The sequence below is a fragment of the Planococcus citri genome, chromosome 4 (assembly GCF_950023065.1).
Source record: "Planococcus citri chromosome 4, ihPlaCitr1.1, whole genome shotgun sequence".
Classification (NCBI taxonomy): Eukaryota; Metazoa; Arthropoda; class Insecta; order Hemiptera; family Pseudococcidae; genus Planococcus; species Planococcus citri.
This window is the reverse complement of record NC_088680.1, coordinates 22275702-22297652: the sequence shown is the minus strand read 5'-3', so window position 1 is coordinate 22297652 and position 21951 is coordinate 22275702. Positions and strand designations below refer to the sequence as shown.

At 33.3% G+C, this 21951-nt stretch overlaps 1 protein-coding gene across 1 annotated transcript; it reads left to right on the top strand.

Annotated features, from left to right (window-relative positions):
* The first annotated feature begins 247 nt into the window (after positions 1–247).
* On the top strand, positions 248–13085 carry LOC135844199 (cytokine receptor-like). Its single transcript, XM_065362342.1, has 2 exons — positions 248–446; positions 7294–13085. The coding sequence occupies exon 2, from the start codon at positions 7351–7353 to the stop codon at positions 9631–9633; it is 2283 nt and encodes a 760-aa protein (XP_065218414.1). The 5' UTR covers positions 248–446; positions 7294–7350; the 3' UTR covers positions 9634–13085.
* The last annotated feature ends 8866 nt before the right edge of the window (positions 13086–21951 follow it).

Genomic DNA, 21951 nt, shown 5'->3' with positions numbered 1-21951 from the left:
CAATTTAGCCTGAAATTTCCTCAAGTCTCACGTATGTCTATGTAGGCACATACCTCACACAGATATCAATTCATTAGATAGCCTATTCGTACATCTTCATTAGTGGTGCCATACACACGATGTATAATCCTAGAGAGAGCGTATTTTTGACGTAGATTTGTAGTGATTCTCATCCCTACTTGACAGCATCCCTTAAATAAGTACCGTTTGTTGCTTTAAAATAAGATGAAATTGGAAAAACACGTGTAGATTTGTTGATGTATTCTTCGAGGAATGTTCGTGCTGGAAATAAGTTAGCCAAAATTCATCGTGTGGTTGTGTTCGTAAATATTTTTCGATTTTTTTCTCTTTTTATTCGTGATGAGTGTTGTGATAATTTACCTTACCGAGGAAAATCGCGGAGCTTCTGAAGACGTGATCGAGTGAATAAACTGAAGAATATTTTGGTAAGTGGATTTTCATTTATTTGTGTACCTAGGTTAATGACATCGTGTTCGTGGAGCTCATACTCGTATTTCCATTTCGGATAATTCGATTTATGAATTAATTTGAATAAAAATAAGGTTCGGTGTTGAAATTTTCTGGAAATAATTTTGGTGATTTTTTTTTCTAAATAAAATGATGTTTAAGAATAGATGAATTAAGTAATATAAAATTACGTATTTTGATACATATCTGAAATGATAGGTACCTAATTTTCAAAATTTTCAGGCTTGATATTTCGTGCTCATCTTTTTGTGAAGGTTATTTAGATTTTTTAACTCATATTTTTCTTACGTGACTTTTTAATGTTCTTGTACGTCGACTTTTTGCTTGTGGGTTTCCTTCTCAGATATAAGAATCCCCGTCAGAGGAGTTCAGAGAGATAAAAAATATCGAGCTTATAATAATAGATAGAACGGAGTAGAAATTTTAATTTGAAAAAAATAATTCTGATGAAAGATGATTATTTGACCCTCTCTCCCTCCCTCATCCACTTCACCTAAAAATATTATTTCCCAAAGGATTCAAAAAACTTGACTTTGACTAATCGATGAAATTATTGTGATATGATAGACGATAATAAAATAGAATTATTTTCCTTTTCACCTGATCTACTTTTTTTTTCAAATGATTCCAAAGTCTTGGCTTTGACTAAGTTTTAAAAAAAAAAGTGCTCAGCCTAAAATCAGATTTCGTCATGTTTATTTGACATTTGTTTTATCTATAAGTAGGTAGGTTACCGTAGGTCAGGTACTTAAATGTGCAAAAGCCTATTAGTTAAGTACCTACATCATCACAATGAATGTAGGTACGAGTAAGTGGTCAATTAAGTAATTAGGTAGGTAGTGTTATTTTTTCGCTTGATAGAGTCTCACAAAAAAAGGATCACTTTGAAAGGAATGCTATGGTAAAATATAAGTAAGTCGCGTCGTGCGTCGCTTTGACACTAATCTCAAATAGATAGAATTTCTTTCCTCGGGTATTTTTATTTGTATGATGAGATGAAGGGTGAACGCCGGGTTACATTTTTTTCGCATTTTTAGGAGTTGAATGTTAGATACGTAAATGTTTTTATCCTTTCAACACGTTTGACAGGTACCTAGTTGAACAATAGAACGGTTTGGCGGAGGGTTAACTAAGTATCAAATGAGCATTAACAATGCAATAATTTTAGGAAAACAGAATATTAAATAGAAAATGATGTCGGTACCTAACTACCTATCTATGGAGTCGTCGGCGAGTCGCTGTATAGAAATTGTTGAAACTAAACATTTACGTGAATTGCGTGCAAACTGGGCAGACAGTTTTCATTGACTAGTGAGTCGCTTGAAAATTAATTTATTTGTCTAATGTCTAGAAAAATTGTCGGCAGATAGGTTTTAGGCATCGTTTACAATTCCAAGACAAAAAAAGCTAGGTTTTAAACTTTTTACCTAAATCTTTTTTTTTTTCGTAAGTAGGAAATTATTTAAAAAATTGTTATCTATACTTACCTACATACTCGTTAAGTTACCAATACTTTTAATCGATTAATTTAACATGTAGGTAGGTATTTAAAACTCGCTCAACTAACATTTCAAGAGCTGAAATTAATTTTTGGATTTTTTGGGTAGTTTTTGAAAATTTTAGAGTTTGAACTACTACTCAGGTCCCATAATTTGACAAAAAAACACGTCTGTTCGCCAATCATGTCAAAAGCAATTTTATGATTGATTATTGTTCTACATGCCAATTCAAAATTTTTTTATCCCAGATGCCTTTTTTTCTCGCTGCCCCTTTCCCAAGGGTCCACCCCCCTACCTTTAAAATCTGTCCATCTCTTCACTTATTGCGGTCGCACAAAAAAAATGTTTTAACAAAAATTGTTCCTTGAAATCTCACCTACAACGTGATTATCCTCAATTTTCATTCGGAGTAACCGTTGAGCTTAAAAGCTCAAAAAAATCATTCTCAAAGTCATCAAAATGAGTTTTTTTGATTTTCTGCCGAAATATACAGAGAGTCATTAAAAAGTATCATAACAAGAAGTGTTTAGAATTAAATTTCGTTTCCAAAGACCCGTATCACAACCAATTTCCTCACCTCCCCCTCAATTTCATATAGGACCCAACCCCCTATTGCCATATCTGCAACTCAATTTTTTCCCCTTTTCGAAATTACATGGTTGATTGATTATTGTTCAACACGTCAATGCAAAGAAATCTAGTCCAGATGCCCATTTTCCCCTTCCCCCTGTTCTGAAGATCCACCCCTTCATATTGAAAATCCGTCCATGTCTTCACCTATTGGTCGTACAAAAAAAAATGTTAGAACGAAAATCGCTCCTTGAAATCTCTTCTACAACGTGGTCATCGTCAATTTTCATTTGGAGTAACCGTTGAACGTGAAAGCTCAAAAAAAGCAGTCTCGAAAGTCATCAAAATCACTTTTTTAGAGTTTCTGTCAAAATTTACAATTTTTGAAGTTTTAAAAAATTTGTTTTTTAAAGAAAATGAACCAGGTTAACCCTTTCGTCTCCTCCAACAGCTCAAAAACCACCAGTTTTATGCCATTGGGTCATTCCATGTCAATTGGACCAAAAAAATGCGATTTTGAAAGTCATGTTTTTCGATTTCGCTCAACATTTTTTTACAATGTCTACCCACCCAACAAGTAAGGAATCCGCAATCAGTGTGGGGAGGGGCTTCAATTATTTTCATATTGTCTCGAGGTACCTACTCAAATTTAGCAGCACATACCTCCAAAGCTATGATACTTCGATCAAAACTGATTTCACAGTTTAAAAGGGCATTGCATTTTCAACTTTTTAAATATTTTGAAATTTTCAAAAGTCAAATTGAAAGTTCAAACAAAATAGCGCTGTAAGTGAAAGCTACCATTTAAATTCTGAAAAAATTTCCATAGATGTACCTTTTGATGTTTTTTTTTAAATATTCAATTTTCGAGATGGGATCTCTAGATGCAGAGGGAGCACCCCTCCCCCAAAATTTGGGCAAAACTTTTTTAAAAAATCTGGGACATGTGATATATCGAAATGTATGTTTTTGGTGACGCTGAACACAAATTTATGACGTCAGATTTTCGATTGGATCCCATCCACGGCCACCAGCACCTCCCCAAAGGGGGTAATAGTCAAAAAAATGGTTTCATTCGTGTAACACATGAAATAGTATATTTTCGATATCGCTGAACACGAATATATAGCCTCAGTTTTTCAAATTGACCTCACCCATGGCCCTCAGAACCTCCCCAATGGGTAAAATGCCAAAAAATTGCTTCATTTGTGTGACACATGAAATAATAATATGTTTTCGATAACGCTGAACACGAATATAGTCTTAGTTTCTTTTATTAAACCTCATCTATTTTGGAATGTATATTGAACAAACTGAAAACTACTTTTTTTTAAATATTCGTGTTCAGCGATATCGAAAACATACTATTTCATGGACAAGACTCAAAAATGTTGGTCGAATTGAGGTGGAATGACCATGACCCCTTCTGAAGCTTCCAGCGAATTATTAATTTTGAACTTTAGTACCTACACTTTAACTGTGTTTCTTGCACCCTCTCAACTGTAGTTTTAGGTAGGTACTGCCAAAATTCTAGTAGTGTAAGTTCAAAAGTAAAATTTTTGAATTATGGTATCGTGTTGTGTGTCCAGATTACTTCCCGACTCGAAAACAATCGCAGTTGGATCATTTTGAAGCCTCTAGTAAATTTTCATTTTTTTGTGAGATTTAAAAAAAAATTAATCTGGAAGGGTTGAAAATGAATTTCATAGCGACCTATAATTTTCTTGGGTGCTTATATGACATCTTGGTTCTTGGCCATTTTAGAAGCACTTACCACAAAATTTCAGTAGTCCCACTTCAGAATTTTACATTTTTAAACGTGACCTCCTGACTTGAAAACAATTGCTGTTGGGTCATTTTGGAGCCTCTTGAAAATTTTCAATTTCCTGCAGGAATTTTAAATTGCTCTGGAATGGTTAAAAATGGATTTTATAGCACCTATAATTCTAGTTGGTACTTTATTAGACACCCTCTCGCCCTCTCGGCCGCTTCAGGTGGTTACCACGAACATCTGTGAGTGCTAGGCACTTGTAAACTCCAGAAAAATTTTAGAATGTTTTTTTTGGGTGGGGGGGGGAGAATTTAGCCTTTAAATTGATCAAAAATCCAGTTTTAAGCTGGCACTCTTGGAATTTCACGATATATCCATCTGACCTATTCACTCAATTCAAATTTTGCAATTCAACTACAACTTATCTATCTTTAAAAAAATCTTCCTCGCTGATATGAAATTTTATGATCTATTTACATTTTTAAATTTATGTATATCTTGTTTCTTTCAATTTTTTCGTACAAGTACTCATCAGTTCTTCTCAAAAAATCACTTTTCTGCAATTAAAAATGCACAAATATAAACGTTTTCATTTTATGCACTAATAAAATGAGTTAACTGAGTCGTCTTTGAATTTTCGTAAACAGCTGCAGGAAATGCATCTTAAAAAAAAAAACAACTTTCTCAGTTGAAGTGAGAAGATGTAGGTACCCAATTTTAAAGCTCGACATCATTAGGTACAAATTTACCACCCTCCAAAGGATGTGACCTAAAAAGGGACATTGTTTCAGTTCAAACTCCATCAAATTTTCTCATTTTTTTCAGTTTTTGTTTCTTACAAAATCAATTTTGAAACTTTATAAACTGACAAAAATGTTATTCTTGAAAATATCTTTCGATGTGTTTCTACTTTTTTGTCAATTTCAACCTTTTGAAGAGGTGCAACTTTCCTGAACTTCCAAAAAAATGTAAAATGTATTTCGAGTGTTTTTTCCATTCCAGTTATGAGATCTTTTGATCCGAATTTTCATTTTTTTTACTGTTATACCTATACCTACTCGTATTCGTATTTGGATTTAGCGAGTAAAATTACTTACCTGAATTTTTACTCTTTTCGCGATGGCTTTGATGAATTTTTAACATTTCGTGTCTATCCTTTTTTCACGAAGCACATTTTACTCTTCTATTTCGACGAAATATTATGTTTTTGTCGTCATGAATTGGGAATTTGACGTAATAATGTATGCCTTTTTTGAATTTTTTGAAAGATCTTTTTTCCAATAAAGATACTTTTCTACTTGGCAATGAGAATAAAAAATTCTGCACCCTCAATTCATAAAGGTGTGCAGACTTTATATTTACACACAGGCTACTTAGGGGAGAGATGCCTAAGATGGCATACTTTGCACATTTTGCAATCTGGAGGGCGCTATAATGAATTATCCGAAAAAATGAATACACCATCTGAAACTATGAACATTTGGCTACAAATTCCCCCCCCCTGGTTTTAAAATTTTACTCATTTTCAGTACCTGTAATTTGCCTTTTTAAAAAAAGTTCCAAATGTGCCATCTTGGACACTGGTATGGATAAGATGGCATACCTATAAAAATTTTCCCAAAAAGAAGAAAAAGCCGATTAAAAGCTGTTTTTATAACGAAATTCAAGTACAAAAGCTGAAATGCGTATGCGAATAATTCAAAAATGAAGAAAAACTCGAGGGAATGCGGTTTTTATTGCAAAAGCTGAAATTCCTATGAAAATATTTCAAAAATGAAGAAAAACTTGATCAAATGTGGTTTTTATTACAAAATTTAAGTGCAAAAGCTGAAATACCATTAAAACTATTTCAAAAATGAAGAAAAACTCATTTGAACATTTTTTTATGAAAACACAATGTTATTGGTATATGCCATCTTGGACAAAAAATGCTATGTCATCTTGGGCAAACACATTGATATATTTCAGAGTGATATTAGAAGCATATAAGGTGATGCAATTATTATAACTATTAGCTCATTACAAGCCTTTTTTCTTATACTTTTCGTATTCGCATCCACTTTTTTGCAACAAAATATTTTTCATACCAATAACTCCTTCTAAAGTAGCAGAAATGTAAAACTTTCAACTAGCAAAAAATTGTTTGTCGTTTTTTTTTTTGATTTTCGGCATTGAACAATTTGTCACATACCGGGATTCAGTGTTTACAGTGTTGACAACATTTTAAGCGAAAAAAATTTTTTTTTCAATGTGTAGTTTTCGAGTAATCGTCACTATGCCATCTTAGACACTATGCCATCTTGGGCAGCTCTCCCCTAATACATACATGGAAAATACGTCGTCTTGGCTCGTGTTTTACCACGAATTCGTTGAAAGGTCTAGATGAGTCTAGACGCAACTCTTTTCATACTCGGACAAAGGCGTCTGGTTATCAGTCTCCTCGCATGGCACCATTTATATATTTTTACGAAACCTGGACTTCGGAGTCCTCGACGTAATTTCCACTCAACCGTTGTCAATCATTTTTTGTAAAAGGTGCCCAGCGAACTTTAAATAAATACCTACCTACACGTCAAGCGATCTGAAAAAAATCATTAATTTTTTCCTTAGAATATAACTAATGCAGAATTTTTCTCTCAAAACCACATTGAGGTTGAATTAGATGGTCGAATTGTTTGGCACAGGAGAGGAGGGGGGGGGGGGGAGGAGAATGACTTTTATAACATCAAATCACCGGATAATTCTTGATAGGTACCTATCTATCTAGATTTTACTCGTTATGAAAAAAAGTCACTCATAGAACGAGAGTTATGATTAAAAAATAAAATTTTTTGTTCAAAATTTCCTTTGCATGCCTAGTTGCCTACCTACCTTCTATATATTTGTAAATTAAAATACCCATTTGGTCGTACACTCGTACTCAGCTTTGATTTTAATTATCATTATTCTTTATTTTGTCCCCAGGAAACCAAATTAACCGTTTGTACATCAAGAAGAGCACCTCGCCGGACATCCAACAAAATGACGTCATCGCATTCGGTCATCAAATTTTCATACCTCTTCTACTTCTTCCCGTTCATCGGCTACGTCAGCAGCAATACCATCAACACCAGCAATAGCAAATCTACCTGCATCGGAGGAGGAAGGATTACTCCAGGATGGACATTTCCTACCGGAGATATCTCGTTACAAGTGGGTTCACCGTTGGAAATCCACTGCTCGTTGAACTTGGACCATTCCGAGTCCAAGGGTTACTCAGCCAAAGACATTGTGTTCAGAAAAGGAGACGAAAAGGTAGACAGCAAATACGTAACCGTGATTAATGAGACAACAGCTCGTTTGTACGTTGATAATTTAACTAGAGACGACTCGAACGAGTATTATTATTGCTCTTTGGTAGTACGTGGTAGCGAAAGTAGACCTAAATCGTTGCCTATCCTTGCCCCTCAGACATACCCACCTTGCTCGAAAGCACCACGTCGATCGAAAGATCCACCAGAACTGTCTATTGGTTCGAATTACGTGACTCTCAATACCAAAGAACCAAAAGGGTTGAGAAATTTCACCTGTTATAATCTCAACTGGCAGACTTTGAAGTGTACCTGGGCCGAGCCAAAGAACGAGGTCGAGACGAACTACTCGATATTTTACCAAATTCCTAGAAAAATCCAGAGAAGTAATAAACTACAATACGAGTGTGCCATTCGCGAAAGAACATCTTGTACGTGGACTACGAGCACGTTGCCTCGTTATAGGCCCTTTTTCAACTACCTATATTTCCAAATAAAAGGCGTTAACGAATTCGGCGAGCTTAGCCAAACTTTCAAGTTCAATAATTTCCAGAATGTCGTGCCAGCAGCTCCTACTGAAATCGTAGCCGTTGGTAAAACCACCCATAGTATCGAATTGCAATGGAATATCGGTATGTGGACCATCTTCAATATGGATATGGATTTCATGGTGAGATTCGCCTCCGATTCGACTAATCAAGATTGGATTGTGCGAAGGTATCAGGGCAGTGACACCCAGAGACTCAACGATACTGTTCGAGTCAACGTGACTGGTTTAAATTACCCAAATATGGAGTTCCAATTCAAAGTTTACATGAAATCGCCTCTAGCAGACGAAGATTGTTGGTCTGAGCCGGCCACCGGTGTATTTAAAACCGCACCTTGTACTCCTGAGGTGGCACCTCAAAGTGATATGAGTGCTTTTGAAGTCTACTCGGAGTCTGTAGATCGTCGAGACGTTCTCGTGTATTGGAAACAAATTCTACCCGAAGGGCACAAAGGAGACGATTACGATCTTAAGATAACAGTTTGGGAAGATAGCGTGAACTGGAGAAACCTGAAGCCAGGTTTTGTCTCTTGCTCGTACGCCAATTTTACCAATCTTTCGTTCAACAGCTACGAATTTATCGTCAGATTAGTGAGTCGTAAGGGCTCTCCGACTTACTCTTCGACTATTTATTTACCAAAGAGACGAGAAATCTTGCCCAGACCGGAGGTATTCGCCAAAAAGGACCTAGGAGAAAGTGCTTATCACTTGACTTGGAAATTAACCAATACCCCCGATATCGATAAAATCACCGATGTGACTTTATTGTGGTGTGAATCGAATCGAGATTACTCGCATCCTTGTGCCAGCCCCTTCAATTGGACGTATTTGTCACCTGAAACGCTGGAATATAATTTCAAGGGTAATCCGGATGTAGCAGGATATCAATTTGCCATCAGTGTCAACTCGAGGAAATCCAGCAGTGGTTTGTCTTGGGCTACCTGCGACCTTGCTCCAAATCAGCTCAATAAAATCAAATACGTGTGGACTGATGAGGTAGGCAGCACTTTCATCAGTTTGAAATGGAAATTGGAATGTTCTGAAAGTGCCCACGGTATCAAAGGCTATAATGTGACGTATTGTCCAGTAAAGCAAACAAATCTTCAAGTATGTGCCGAGCTCGAGAAAACTTTAGTGGTTTATGGAAATGGGAATGTCGATTACGCAACCATCGTCGATTTGAGGCCATCTACGACTTATAAAATATCTGCGTTTGCCTTCACAGATACGCTAATTGGACCATCTAGTGTAGATATTTGGAGCTATACTCGAGATGAAGCGTTTGGAGATGCTAATAAGGGTGCGGAATTGACATCTAACGACAGTAGTACGGAATCGGTGTGGGATATGATGGAAAAAAAGGTTCGTACTTTGAGAAGTCTTTCGAATGAAATCATCTGCGAGAATTTCCTTAATTTATGTTCGAAAAATTCAAACGAAGTTGATGTTTCGAGATCTACTAACTAGGTTTTTAAAAGTGAAGCAGTATTGGGTGAGTGAGTTGTTTATGTATGTATACGAGGTGTTTCGTAAAGCTGGTTGGTCGGTTGGGTACCAAAGAAACCATAGTTCCTATAGAAAGCTACCTACTTACTCGTAATTTCTTAAAATTAAATTTTTAAAATGATGGGTTTAAAAAAATCAAAAGAAAAAAATGATTTGATTGAAAATTGAGGAACAAAAGATGAGGTAGACATTGAAAGCAAAAACCTTTTTCATCAAAATTTTCGATTAAATATTCGAAAACTATAAAGGAATTGATAACATACCTAGGTAGTAGGAGTATGTTTATTTCTGAGGAGTAAAGATCAGTTTAAAAAAAATATTCGATGGTCAGTGTGACTTCTTCGATCTTTATTGTCTTTTCTAGACAAGATTATTTTTGGAGTTTCGAGACGTACTGGAGGCTTCAGAAACTTTTTTGATTTTAAAATTTAAGAAAAAAATTCATAAAAAGAACCAAAGTGAATTTAGCACCTGTGAACTTGAGTTTATGTTCTTTTTGACTTTCTCAATTGATTCAGGCACAAATTTTCAAAAATTATCTCTACAAATCCAAAAGTATTAGGTACCATTTTTTTTTCAACTTGAAAATTTTATGGATTTTTTGGAGGCTTTAGAACGGTTTGAAATTGTCACTAATCAATTGGAGAGATCAGATCAGAATGAAGGTATGTACAAGCCAAATTTCAGGTAACATTTTTGATACCTTCGCATAGGCTTTGGCTTTGCTTTGTGAATAAGCAATTTTTTTGGTTTTCCAAAAAAATACCGAACAAGGGAACTTTTTGAACTGGAACTCTCCCATTTGAACTGGAACTCTCCCATTTGAACTGGAACTCTCCCATTTGAACTGGAACTCTCCCATTTGAACTGGAACTCTCCCATTTGAACGAAACCCAGCTAGATCGAAAGAGCATGTCCTAAAACTCCCCGTACCCAGAACTCCAAGTCCCAAAGTTCATTCTTGGATTTTTGGTAAATTTTTATAAAAATTAAAAAAATTCAAAAAACCTGTTTTAATGACAAATTTTTTATGAAATATTAATTTTTTGAACGCAGTGATCCAATTTAGTTTTTCACATTTTCTGGAATTTACAAATTGATCAAAAATTTACTTTCGAACTGGTACTCCTGGAATTTCTTGGTAACCTCTTAAAACGGTGAAGAGGGCGTCCAAAAAGCACCAACCAAATCTGTAAAAAATGCTAGTGTTGATTTCTGGCCTTTCCAGAGGAATTTGAAGTCTCTTGAGGAAATTGAAAAATCATTGGAGGCCCCAAAATGATCCAAAAATGGTAGTTGTTGATATGTGGGAGTTTAAGCTAACAATTTATTCGCACCATGGTTCATTTTTCTCCAAAAAAAATGCGCATTTCATGCATAAATTTGAAAATCGACCTAATAACAACTTTTTTTTTGGATTTTGTAAATTTCCAAAAATTTGCCAAAAATCCAAAAATAAACTTTAGGTCCTGGAATTTTAGTTATAGGAGTTTTCTGGAGATCGAAAGTAATTTTTAAACCAAATTTCAGCTTTCTCTATATCTCATTTTGATTAAATTTTGAATTAGATACTTACGAGGTATAAAAATTCGCCAAAAATCAAAAAATATGATTCAGCACCTGAAATTCGATCTGGTTATGTATCTATGAATGCTTTTTCGATTTCCAGTCTTCGGTTCAAATATTTTACTGGTCAGGATAGATCAATCGACTGAAAATTAAGAGCTGTCTTGCTGAAGGAGACATTAGATAGATTTGTAGTGTAATGAATGTTTGACCCAAGACTCTAAAAATACGATAAATTTCATCTATTTGGATCCAGAAAGGTTCAAAGAAGTTCTCGGGAGGCTGGTGCTAAATCAAAATATTTCCAAAAATTATTAAGTGAGGTATAAAAAATTATATTTTTCATCTCTCAAGACGAAAACCCCCAGAAACCTTTTACACTCCGCCTTAATAAATATCAAATAGGTACCTAGTTGAAAAGATTAAAACTTTTTTCAAAATACCTACGTGGTTTTTATTTATTTATTTATTTAAATTCAAACTGTTGCTAATAAATTTATATCTACCTATATATTGTAAGATTATACTATTATATACCTACCAATAACTGTGATACCTAATTAATTACTTGTGTAAATTTTTCGATTTAAAATGACATTTTTTTTTGGAAATTTTGAATAATTTTTCGTGTAAGCATGTCATATGTTAGAAATTAAAGATGAGAGCATATCGTTTTTAACAATGTTAGCTAGGTATGGATGTATCTTACATGTCGAGATTTTGTTCATAAACGAACGAGAAATCAAGAAAAGAGTATCTCAATGTTGGAAGTATGTAAATAAAAATTCTAGTTTTTTTTTTAGACTTAAGTTTGTATGTATTTTTAATATTTTTTTTTACTCGATTTGCAAAGGCTGTAATGATAACTGTTTATTTTAATGTTTGTAGGCTAGTGAACTCATCTAAGGTGTTGCCTTTATTTTTAATTTGATTAATTATAGGTATGTAGACAAATTAAGAAATTTATTTAGCTAATGTGTAATTTATGAATATTTTCAAAAATTAGTTCTCTTACGTAATATTTTATTTTTAGCATCTAATTGTATTTATTTGCAGATGTATTTTGCATAAATTGTATTTCTTATTTATTTATTTTTTTTTAATTTAAATATATTTTTACGTAATAATTAAGGATTGCCGACTGATACCTACTGTGATATTAATTGGGTACAGGATACCTCGTAGCTACCTATGTATTTTCGTAAATTTTTCGATTTAAAACTGCATTTTTTTTAAATTCTCAGTTTATATTGGAAAAAGTTTTTTAAAAAAATTGTTCCTATCTCAATATAAGTGCATATTTTTTTTTGTAAAAAATTAAATAAAAATCAAGAAAAAAACTCAGAATTTTTGAAAAAAGATTAAATTTTTTTCAATTTCTTAATTTGACTTTCATTTTATAGAACTTGGCACACTGGGAGTGTGCTATTACAGTTAAAAGAGCTAACTTTCAATGCTCTGCTTTCAAAAGGAAAAATACTCGTAGCTTAAATTTACTAGAACCGAAGTGAGGAATTGTAAATTTTGAATTTGCTTTCGACTCGTGTGGCAAAATTTTCATTTACCTATCAAACTTTTTTTCACTTCAGGTTCTGCATAGTGATATGAAATACTGTTTCATTCAGTTTCCTAATAATTTTCGTATTTTTAGTGATTTGCATGAGTGAATATTGATAGGTATAAATGCCAAATATCGCCTTCGGTGCCATATTTTTTATTTTTAAGCTGTATTCGTTTAATGTTTTATGTTCATGAAGTATCTATATACTTGTATCTAGTTATGTAAGGCAAATGTGATTGTTCAAAATGAGATTCCTAAAATATATTTTATTACTTTCAAGTACATATTTTATGCTGTATTTTTTTTCTGCTAATAAGCGATTTTAATAAGTACCTACCGAAGTACCTACTTGAACTTATTTCAAATTATTCCAACTTTTCAGAATATTTTAAAATTAGAACGATTTCTCCAAGTACAATATATTTTCTTGCTCGTTACAATTTTCAATTGAATCTTTTTAACTTTCTTAAAAACCAACTAGGTCTACCTCAGTTTTACAGAATTTTCACCTCCTAAGAAATTATACGTAGAAGTACAAAAGTATAGATCGACAGTGCGATGTATTCAAATCGAGCTATTCTTCTTTCTTCACTTTAAAAATTGGTTTCAACTATCAGCTACCTATTTTGCACATACAATAACACACTTCCGGTCCTTTGGTAGTTTGGAACATTAAAATATAAATAAGTACAGTATAATATGTAGTTCGAGGAAACTACTGGGAGACAGGTAAACAAACAATATTAACCTTTGGCACCGTTATCTGCAATTTCACAATAAACACTTCCAGGAAGAAGAAGTCTGCGACGTAAAACGAATAATACGTAGGTAAGCTGCTGCAATAAACCAGTTCCTGGTTCCTGGTCCTGCGCAGAGCATTGTCATAATCTTACCCTTCCAACTCCCTCCCACCACTTCTCAACTCATCGAATTTTATTTTGAAATTTAGAAGTGCTCTCTTGACCAGTGATCATTCCAGTTTCTGCGTTTCATTCGGATAGTACTCATCTTACTGAATACTTGCCCACTTGGGCAGTGTCTCGGCCGTGTCGATCTAGTGTTTTTTTTTTTACTCGTGCGTTTAGTTTGAATTTTTTCGGTTTCAGTATTATGTATTTCAATTATTGGTTTACACGAAATATGGTTTCATCGCAAGAATCAACCGCAAGTTTTGATTTTTTAATTTAATTTTTATTTATTTTCGATTGGGTATGTTGCTTGGCACTTCAATTTATTTTCAGAGAATTTTGATTTCTGTTGAAGATTTTAACGAGGCTTTGAAGGCTTAAGTTTGGTAAATTCAAACAAAATGATGAATGTTTTTAGATAAGTACAATGAAATGCATTAGGCCTTCTTAGGGCTGATTTGAAACGTTCAATTTAGACTTCTTTAAAAAAGTTACCTATTATTAATAAAAATAACTAGGTAGGCATATGATCGATCATTTAGAAAACTAAAAAGGATTTTTTTTTATTTTACTGCATAAAAGTATCAAGTTTAGCTCATACGAAAAGTAGAAATGAATTTTTGGGTGTAGTTTAGTAGGTTAAATGAGTAGGTAAAACCCGTCAATTTTCGTTACAAAACTACGAAAAAACTACTGTTTGGATAACTTTCATTTTTGGATACAAGGTTGTTTAGATGGATAAAATCTTGGGTGCTACGAACCCCTTTTTGAGAAATTTTTTTTTTTCAAAAAGAGTCAATTTTTCGATTTTTTTTTGGCGGGGAATAATTTATTTTTCCGGGCAATCACTTTTTAGGCGGGGAATAATTTATTTGGATGTGGATTACATTTCTTTCGTCGTTTGTATGAAATCGAATTGTCGTTCGTATTACCTAACTTGTCGTGCTGAACTGTCGTTGAAAATCGTCGTTGAAATAGCCTATTTTGTCGTTCAAATGTCCTGTCGTTCAAATCACTTTTTCTGTCGTGCCGATATATATTTCCCAATTATAATGATTTTAAATATTGTAAAAAAATGAGCTATTTTCACTTGAGAATATAACGCTTGGAAACGAAAACTTCGAGAAAACGGCTTCGTAGCACCCATCATTGTAATCTTGAGAAGTTATATGTCCCGAATTCTAAATAGATCTGTTCATTATTCGTTGCGTAGTTTTGTAACGAAATTATTCAATTTTATTAGTTGAAACAATGGCGGACCTAAAAATTGTTTTGTTTACAAGTTTTAGTTGAAGCATTTTAAATGTAGGGTGCGTATCAATAGTTTTCGTTGATACGTGTACTTGAGAATGAGAAAATTCGTTCTTTTCATGATAAACCTCATTCAAAACTTCAAAAGCAAAAACAATTTCGAAAAAGTTATCAATTATCATTTTGAAGTGGAAAAAATTGCTTTTGTTCTCGATATAATTAATAATTCTCATCATGTGTAACAAAATATGTACATCTCATAGCCTCATAGGTACCCTTCCAACAACTAATAAACCATGTGGCATGTACCTACTTACATTTTATTTTTTCAAGTTCGTATGAGGGGTGCTTAGTTACCAACTGTCATTTATTCAGAGTAAGTGAGTAAATTTACGAATTTTGACCAAACTAAAATCTCAAAATGAAGTATTCCTAATTGAAATAGTATCATGGTTTTGAAAATTTACTATTTTGTGAACTTTCCCTGGTCTTAATTGATTTTGTTTGCATTTTGTCGAATTTTACTGAAATTTCATCTAATTTTTATGATTCTTAATGATTGGGTAGGTACCTACCTATACTGATTTTAATGCTTTTTCGAGTGTTTTCATATTATTTTGTCAACAAATCTTTACACATTATTGTCAAATTTTAATGAATATTCGACATTTTTTGGCAATTTTAAGTCTTTATGTAATTTTGGCGATGATTTACAGAATTTTTGCTACATTTCATCCTTTACTTACAAGGGACCCCCCCCCCGTGATAATCTTCGATTTGAATGAAACTTGTACTGCTGGAAAGAGGACCTCAAAAAACACCCATCCCCTCAATTTTCAGCTGCTCAAGTTAATTTTTAAATTTTTGGCGAGCGTTTGAAATTTTGTTTTCAAGTCAGAAAACAGGATTTTTTACTGTTTTTTCTCTTATTTTCGGTGAATTCGAAAAATGACTGTTTCTCCCCACCACATGAACTTGAGCAGCTGAAATTTTGGCCGAATGATCTATGCTTGATACCTAATCGACTAATACTGCCGCCGGCCAGATCTGGAATTATCATCAGAAATCGAATTTTCTGTCCATCCGGTGGTTTATAAATGCTATTGGAAAATTTGAAAATTCAGTGAAATCAGCTCTTGTAATGAACTTCAGGAGCTCAAATTTTGGTTAAAAAGTCTGTGGTAGATACCAAATCGACCCATACACCATTAGCCGGATCCGGCTTTCTGGTCAGAAAACAGGATTTTTTTACTTGTTTTCTCATATTTTCGGTGAATTTAAAAATAACCGTTTCTCCCCACCAAATATAAAAATTTTAACTGCTCAAATTTTGACTCAAAAACTTGATTATGATTATCAGAGTGTTCGAAAAATGTGACATGTGATCTGGTTTACCTCCCCAGTTTTTTGAAATTCCTCTGTTTATTTTATTTCACAATTTGCCAATCAGAAGTCCTGTTTTTGGAAAACTTATTTATAAAGTTCTGTTTTTTTGTTACCAAATTTGCCCAAGTCATGATGTCATGTTTTTGGAAAAGTTGTCAAAAAGCATCAATTTTTGGTAAAATAATCAAAAAGTATCCATTTTTGTCGAAATTGTCAAAAAGTGAATATTCTTGGTAAAATTGCCAACAAATTCTCGTTTTTTTTACAAAATTGTCAGAGAGTATCAATTTTTTGCGAATTTAGTTTTTCGATGAAGTATAGTCAAATGGTCGTAATTTTTACCATAATTGCTGAGGGACTTGTGCTTTACTTTTTGAAAAAAATTTAAAAAATTCAATTTTTGCATAGGTACATCTTGATGGGAAAAAATGCTAGTTATATCAATAAGCGAATAATTTGAGAATGTTGACCTACTTATACGTACACTTTTATCGCCAAAAATACCTAAAAATATCACCTTTTGTCGAAATATCCAAAAATAGTCTCGTTTCTTGCCAAAAGTTTTTACTTTTTCGTAAAAAAATTCAAGAAGTATCCATTCCCCTTCCTAAAAATTACCTAAAAATTCCGTTTTATTGCCTAAGAAAAATGTCAATGAACAATGACCAAAAAATTTATCCCATTTTCAAACGAAGATTGCGAAAAAAAAATCATTTTTTGGCCAATAATTGCCAAAAATTTTAAATAAAAATAATAATAATAAAAAAACACAAAAACAGCGATTTATGATAATAATAAGGTACCTACATAATTACTTTAAAATTAAAATATTAAAATACTTACTTAAAAAATAACTTTCCAGCATCATTCTTGGGGAAATAAATAATTCTGCTGCCAATAAAAACTAATCCCTTTGATTCAGGAGCATCGTAGTCTATGCTGGGGTATTGCAGCCACTACCTATTCAAAATTTGTTATGGTCTTGGCACTCCAGTAGATCATTTTTGGGGCGCCACAACCGCTTGTGCAGCTCCTTGAATTCGAGATATTTATCACGGTTGCTTAACTGTGTCCCTAAAGTAAAAAGTCGACAATTCTTTTCAATAATAACTTACCAGAGGATGTATTTCAAGTTGCTTACTCGAGTCTCGAGTTTCCTCTATTAATAGAGACTAGAATTAACTTATCATTAAAGTATGGTTTGGGTGCATTCGGTAATGTACGGTACGGTTTTCAAAACAAGTTGTATAACGACACTGCGACAAGAGCGAAAACTCACAATTTTTTTGAAATGTCCTCTAATTTCTGAAATTAATGGAAAATTCCAAAAATGATCGAAAAAATATCCTTACATACCATTTTCCATTGCACATAATGCAAATGCACATAAACATAGATCAAAGTTGCCGAACGTGGTCAAATTGCATCATCACTGTTACCTATCAGTTTGCTTTGGTATTGATCAGTGACAACCTTTGGCAACTTTGAATTTTAAGAACTTTTGAACCGTAATAGAGAGATTTTTAATTGATTTTATTAGGCACTATCGGTCTGTGTTTCTGACAACATTTTAATTTGCTACCTTGTTGCAAAATAAAAAATGAAATGAAAAAACTAAAACGGATCTTTTGAGTGGAAAACAAGATGAAAGTGGAACAGGTAAAGGTAACAACTTTTAAGATAATAAAAACCAGAAAAAAATGCAACTTATGATAATAATAAGGTACCTACACATACATAAGTAATTTAAAATTTAAATATTAAAATACTTACTCAAAAATTAACTTTCCAGCATCATTCTTGTAAAAATAAATTCTGCTGCCAGTAAAAACCAATCCCTTTGTCTCATGGAGCATCGTAGCCTATGCTGAGGTATTGTAGCCATTATAAAGGCCCTTTCAATTTGAGAGCTGTAGATCCCAGTACAGGCCCCAAATTTGAGTTCTTATCTCAAAATGTGTTATGCTCTCGGCACTCCAATAGATCATTTCTGGGGAAAAGAAAAACATTCGTAAACTTTTCAAGGAAAATTGTGGTTCTTTATAACTTTTGTAACAGAATTTTTTCAAATTTGTGGACGCCATGCCACCACTTATCCAGCACATCGGATTTGAGATATTTATCACGGTGGCTTTACCCTATTCCCCAAAGTGACAAATTGACGATTCTTTTCAATAATAACTTACCTGAGAATGTGTAACCGAATAATTATTTGCCTTACCCTTACGACGCCTCTAAATATATAGCGATAGAAAACATCAATAATTTCACATGTTCCAACTTTCAGATCGCTTACTAAGCAGATGCTAATCAGCTGAGAATGTTGCAACAGATGTCCAAATCGGCAACACATAGTATTCTTTACCATTGTGAGAATTCCATTATCTATTACAACAGGATCAACAAAAATTTTGAGAAAAACCTAAAATTACTAGGATGGAATAATGAAGAAATTACTCCGCAAAACCTATCAAATTTAAAATTTATGTCCGGTTTTGATGATTGTCAGTTTAATATGTGTAAATGATATCAAGTTATACCAAAACAATTTTTCGAAGAAAATTAAAAAGCTCAATTTTTAAATTCATATGCTGCCCCTTAAGTCTAGGGTATGCAACCCAAACTGCACACCAAACTTGCCTAAATGAGTTATTTTTAATGCAAAATCGGACCTATTTCAAAGAAAAAATAATAAAACTTCACAAAGTTCTCGAAAATACCGAGGTAAAAGTTTATCAAAATATAACGAATCAGAAATAATAAAAATATATAACGAAAGGGGAGAAATTGAACAGGGGGCACAAATATACGCGACAGTCCACGAGGGAAAAATTACGATGACGATGAGCACACTACCAAACCACTACAACAACACGACAACATTCGAAAGCAAAAACATAAGTGAAGGTGAAAGAAAAAAGAATTCATAGGTATGGTATGTAGATATGTACCAAAGGATCCAGTAGCTTGGCATTCCCAAAAAAATATACAATTTTAATTAAAAAACCCATAATCAAAAAGCTTTCTAATACTTAAAGAAATATTAATAATATTAATTTAATTGCTGATGCAGTCATCACTGCATGTAGAAGCTGTAGAAGGATCGATTGCTGTCGAGGATTCGGATGTTTGATTTTATAATAAGTAATTTCAGACTCCAATTTGTACCTATCTAAAACAATCAATATGTGCTTGGCGTACCAAAGGATCCAGTAGCTTGTACACCTAGCCCACCCAGTTCCAGTTCCATTATGAACTGCTTTCAATGGCCTCAGTTTTATTTATCTGGATTTTTTTTAAAAAAATTCTCATTTTTGTGCCCCATCTAATCGTAAATCGTATGAAGGATAAAAATTGCCACTCCTCCCTACCCAAATATTTATAAATTTTATCAGGCACTATTGCCCTGTGTGTCTTATAACATTTTAATTTGCAACTTAAAACAAAAAAAAAAAACGAATCTTTTTGGGTGAAACCAAGATGAAAGTGGAATTGGTAATAAACAATTTTCAAGATTGATATGAAATTGAAAAGTTGGGAACAAAAAAGAGCTAATATTACATTCATTTTCGTTTGTTAAAACGCTTAGGTACAATTTCTTAAACAGGTGCTAAATTAGCATTGAAAAACATACGAAATAAACGAAAAATGAATGGAGTTGAATTAACTAAATGCGTTAAAAATTTTTTTGGTTAATACCTTAGAGAATTTTTAATGTTCTGAAACCTTCTCAAAAGTAGAGACAAAAAATTTCTGAAACTGATGAAAAATTCAGAAAATGAACGAAAAAATACCCTTACCATTATCTGAGTCCTCATTTATTAATGTAAATTACATATTTCATCAAGTTTCGCAGACTTATACTCTACAAGTTGCAAAAAAAAAATTGCATTGTACGTGAAAAAAACAGTTTTTCCACCAATTACAACTTACAGAATTTGTTTAAAACTACTCTCCAAGCAAAATTATGAATAATTTGAGAAATACATAAAAAAACAAAAATTTACCTCAAGCGAAGCGAGGGCAAAAGCTTGAAAAAATAAGAATTTTGAGGATACATTTGATTTTGTTAGCAAATTAACATTATAAATTCTTTCAAATTTTCTCACAAATTTCGAAAATTCATAGTTTCTTTGGCCAGTGGCCACCCTCAGGGTGTTCCCAAGCCTAGAAAACCCGGAAAACCTGGAAAAGCCAGGAAATTTCGTAATTTTCACAATGAATAGAGACAGAGAGTGTGTGCATGAGTATGGTATTTGTTAATTTTGAAAATGCATATACGTAGGTATTATTGAGACATATTTTACTGAAGGAGCGAAGTCCAGGGTTTCATCCAATTTCATCGGTCTTCAGTGTAATTCCCTTGATTTTTTTTCTACTTCCACAATGTCTCAAGTACATATGTCTTTGTTTGGATAAAAAAAATGATACAAAACCAAAAAAAAACAGCAATTTACATATTATAATAATGAGGTAGATACCTACGTACTTACTCTTTTTTATAAGAAAAGTTCCTCGGTCCTAGGTCCCTCTTGAATGCTTGAAACCTAAGTACGAACGTCACTGACTGCTTCTCCACATAGCATACAAACACATATACTTAAAAATAGGTACTTAAAAAATAACTTTCCAGCATCATTCTTGTAGAAATAAATTCTGCTGCCAATAAAAACTAATCCCTTAGTCTCAGGAGCATCGTGGTCTACGCTGAGGTATTGCAGCCCATTATAAGGGCTCTTTCACTTAAAGAGCTGTAAATCTCACTAGGAGTCCCAAATTTGAGTACCTATCTCAAAATTTGTTATGCTCTCGGTACTCCAGTAGATCATTTTTGGGGAAAAGAAAAAAATTCACAGACTTTTCGAGGAAAATGGTGATTCTTTATAAGTTCTTAGACAGAATATTTTCAAATTTGGGGGCGCCACCACTTGTCCAGCTCTGAATTCGAGCTATTTATCACGGTTGCCCAACTCTATTCCCTGAAGTGAAAAATTGACGATTCCTTTCAATAATAACTTACCTGAGGATTCTCTTTACTATGTTTCCTCATTGTATATCCTCACGAAGATTTTCTTTTTTAGAGATGTTCAAAGTTTTCTAGCTGTTGTCAATTGACTAAAAAAAAAAATAGTGGATAGATCTATGATCCAAGGTGGGAAGTTCTGAAAATTATTATCCTCTGTGTCAAATTTTATGTAACTTGAATTAAAAATAATAGATACCTATTTTAAATAAAGGTAGCAACTGGCCCTTGATGGTTTTAACTCTGTCCCTCATAATAGGCACTAGGCAGTGGAAAATTAGATACTTTTCAAAAATAGCATGAAAATCTCTAAAAGATGTGGGAAATTTCCATCAAAAAAAAAACCTGAATATGTAGGTCATCATCGAGTCGTGCCGCTCGTGGTGGTATCGCGTACAAATCAACGCGTACCCTTATGCCGAATTGGCTATAAACATTGAATAAATAGTCAACATCTGCAATCATACATATTATATACGTATGTAGATAGGTATCTACTTTTAATACTCACTTCCAGTCGCCAAAACTTACATAAGGAAATGGCAAGAAGGTTTTTACTTGAGGATCACCTCTCAGCATGCTGA

Excerpts from the sequence above, each read along its gene's own strand:
- LOC135844199 (XM_065362342.1), top strand. The coding sequence starts at position 7,351 with ATGACGTCATCGCATTCGGTCATCAAATTTTCATACCTCTTCTACTTC.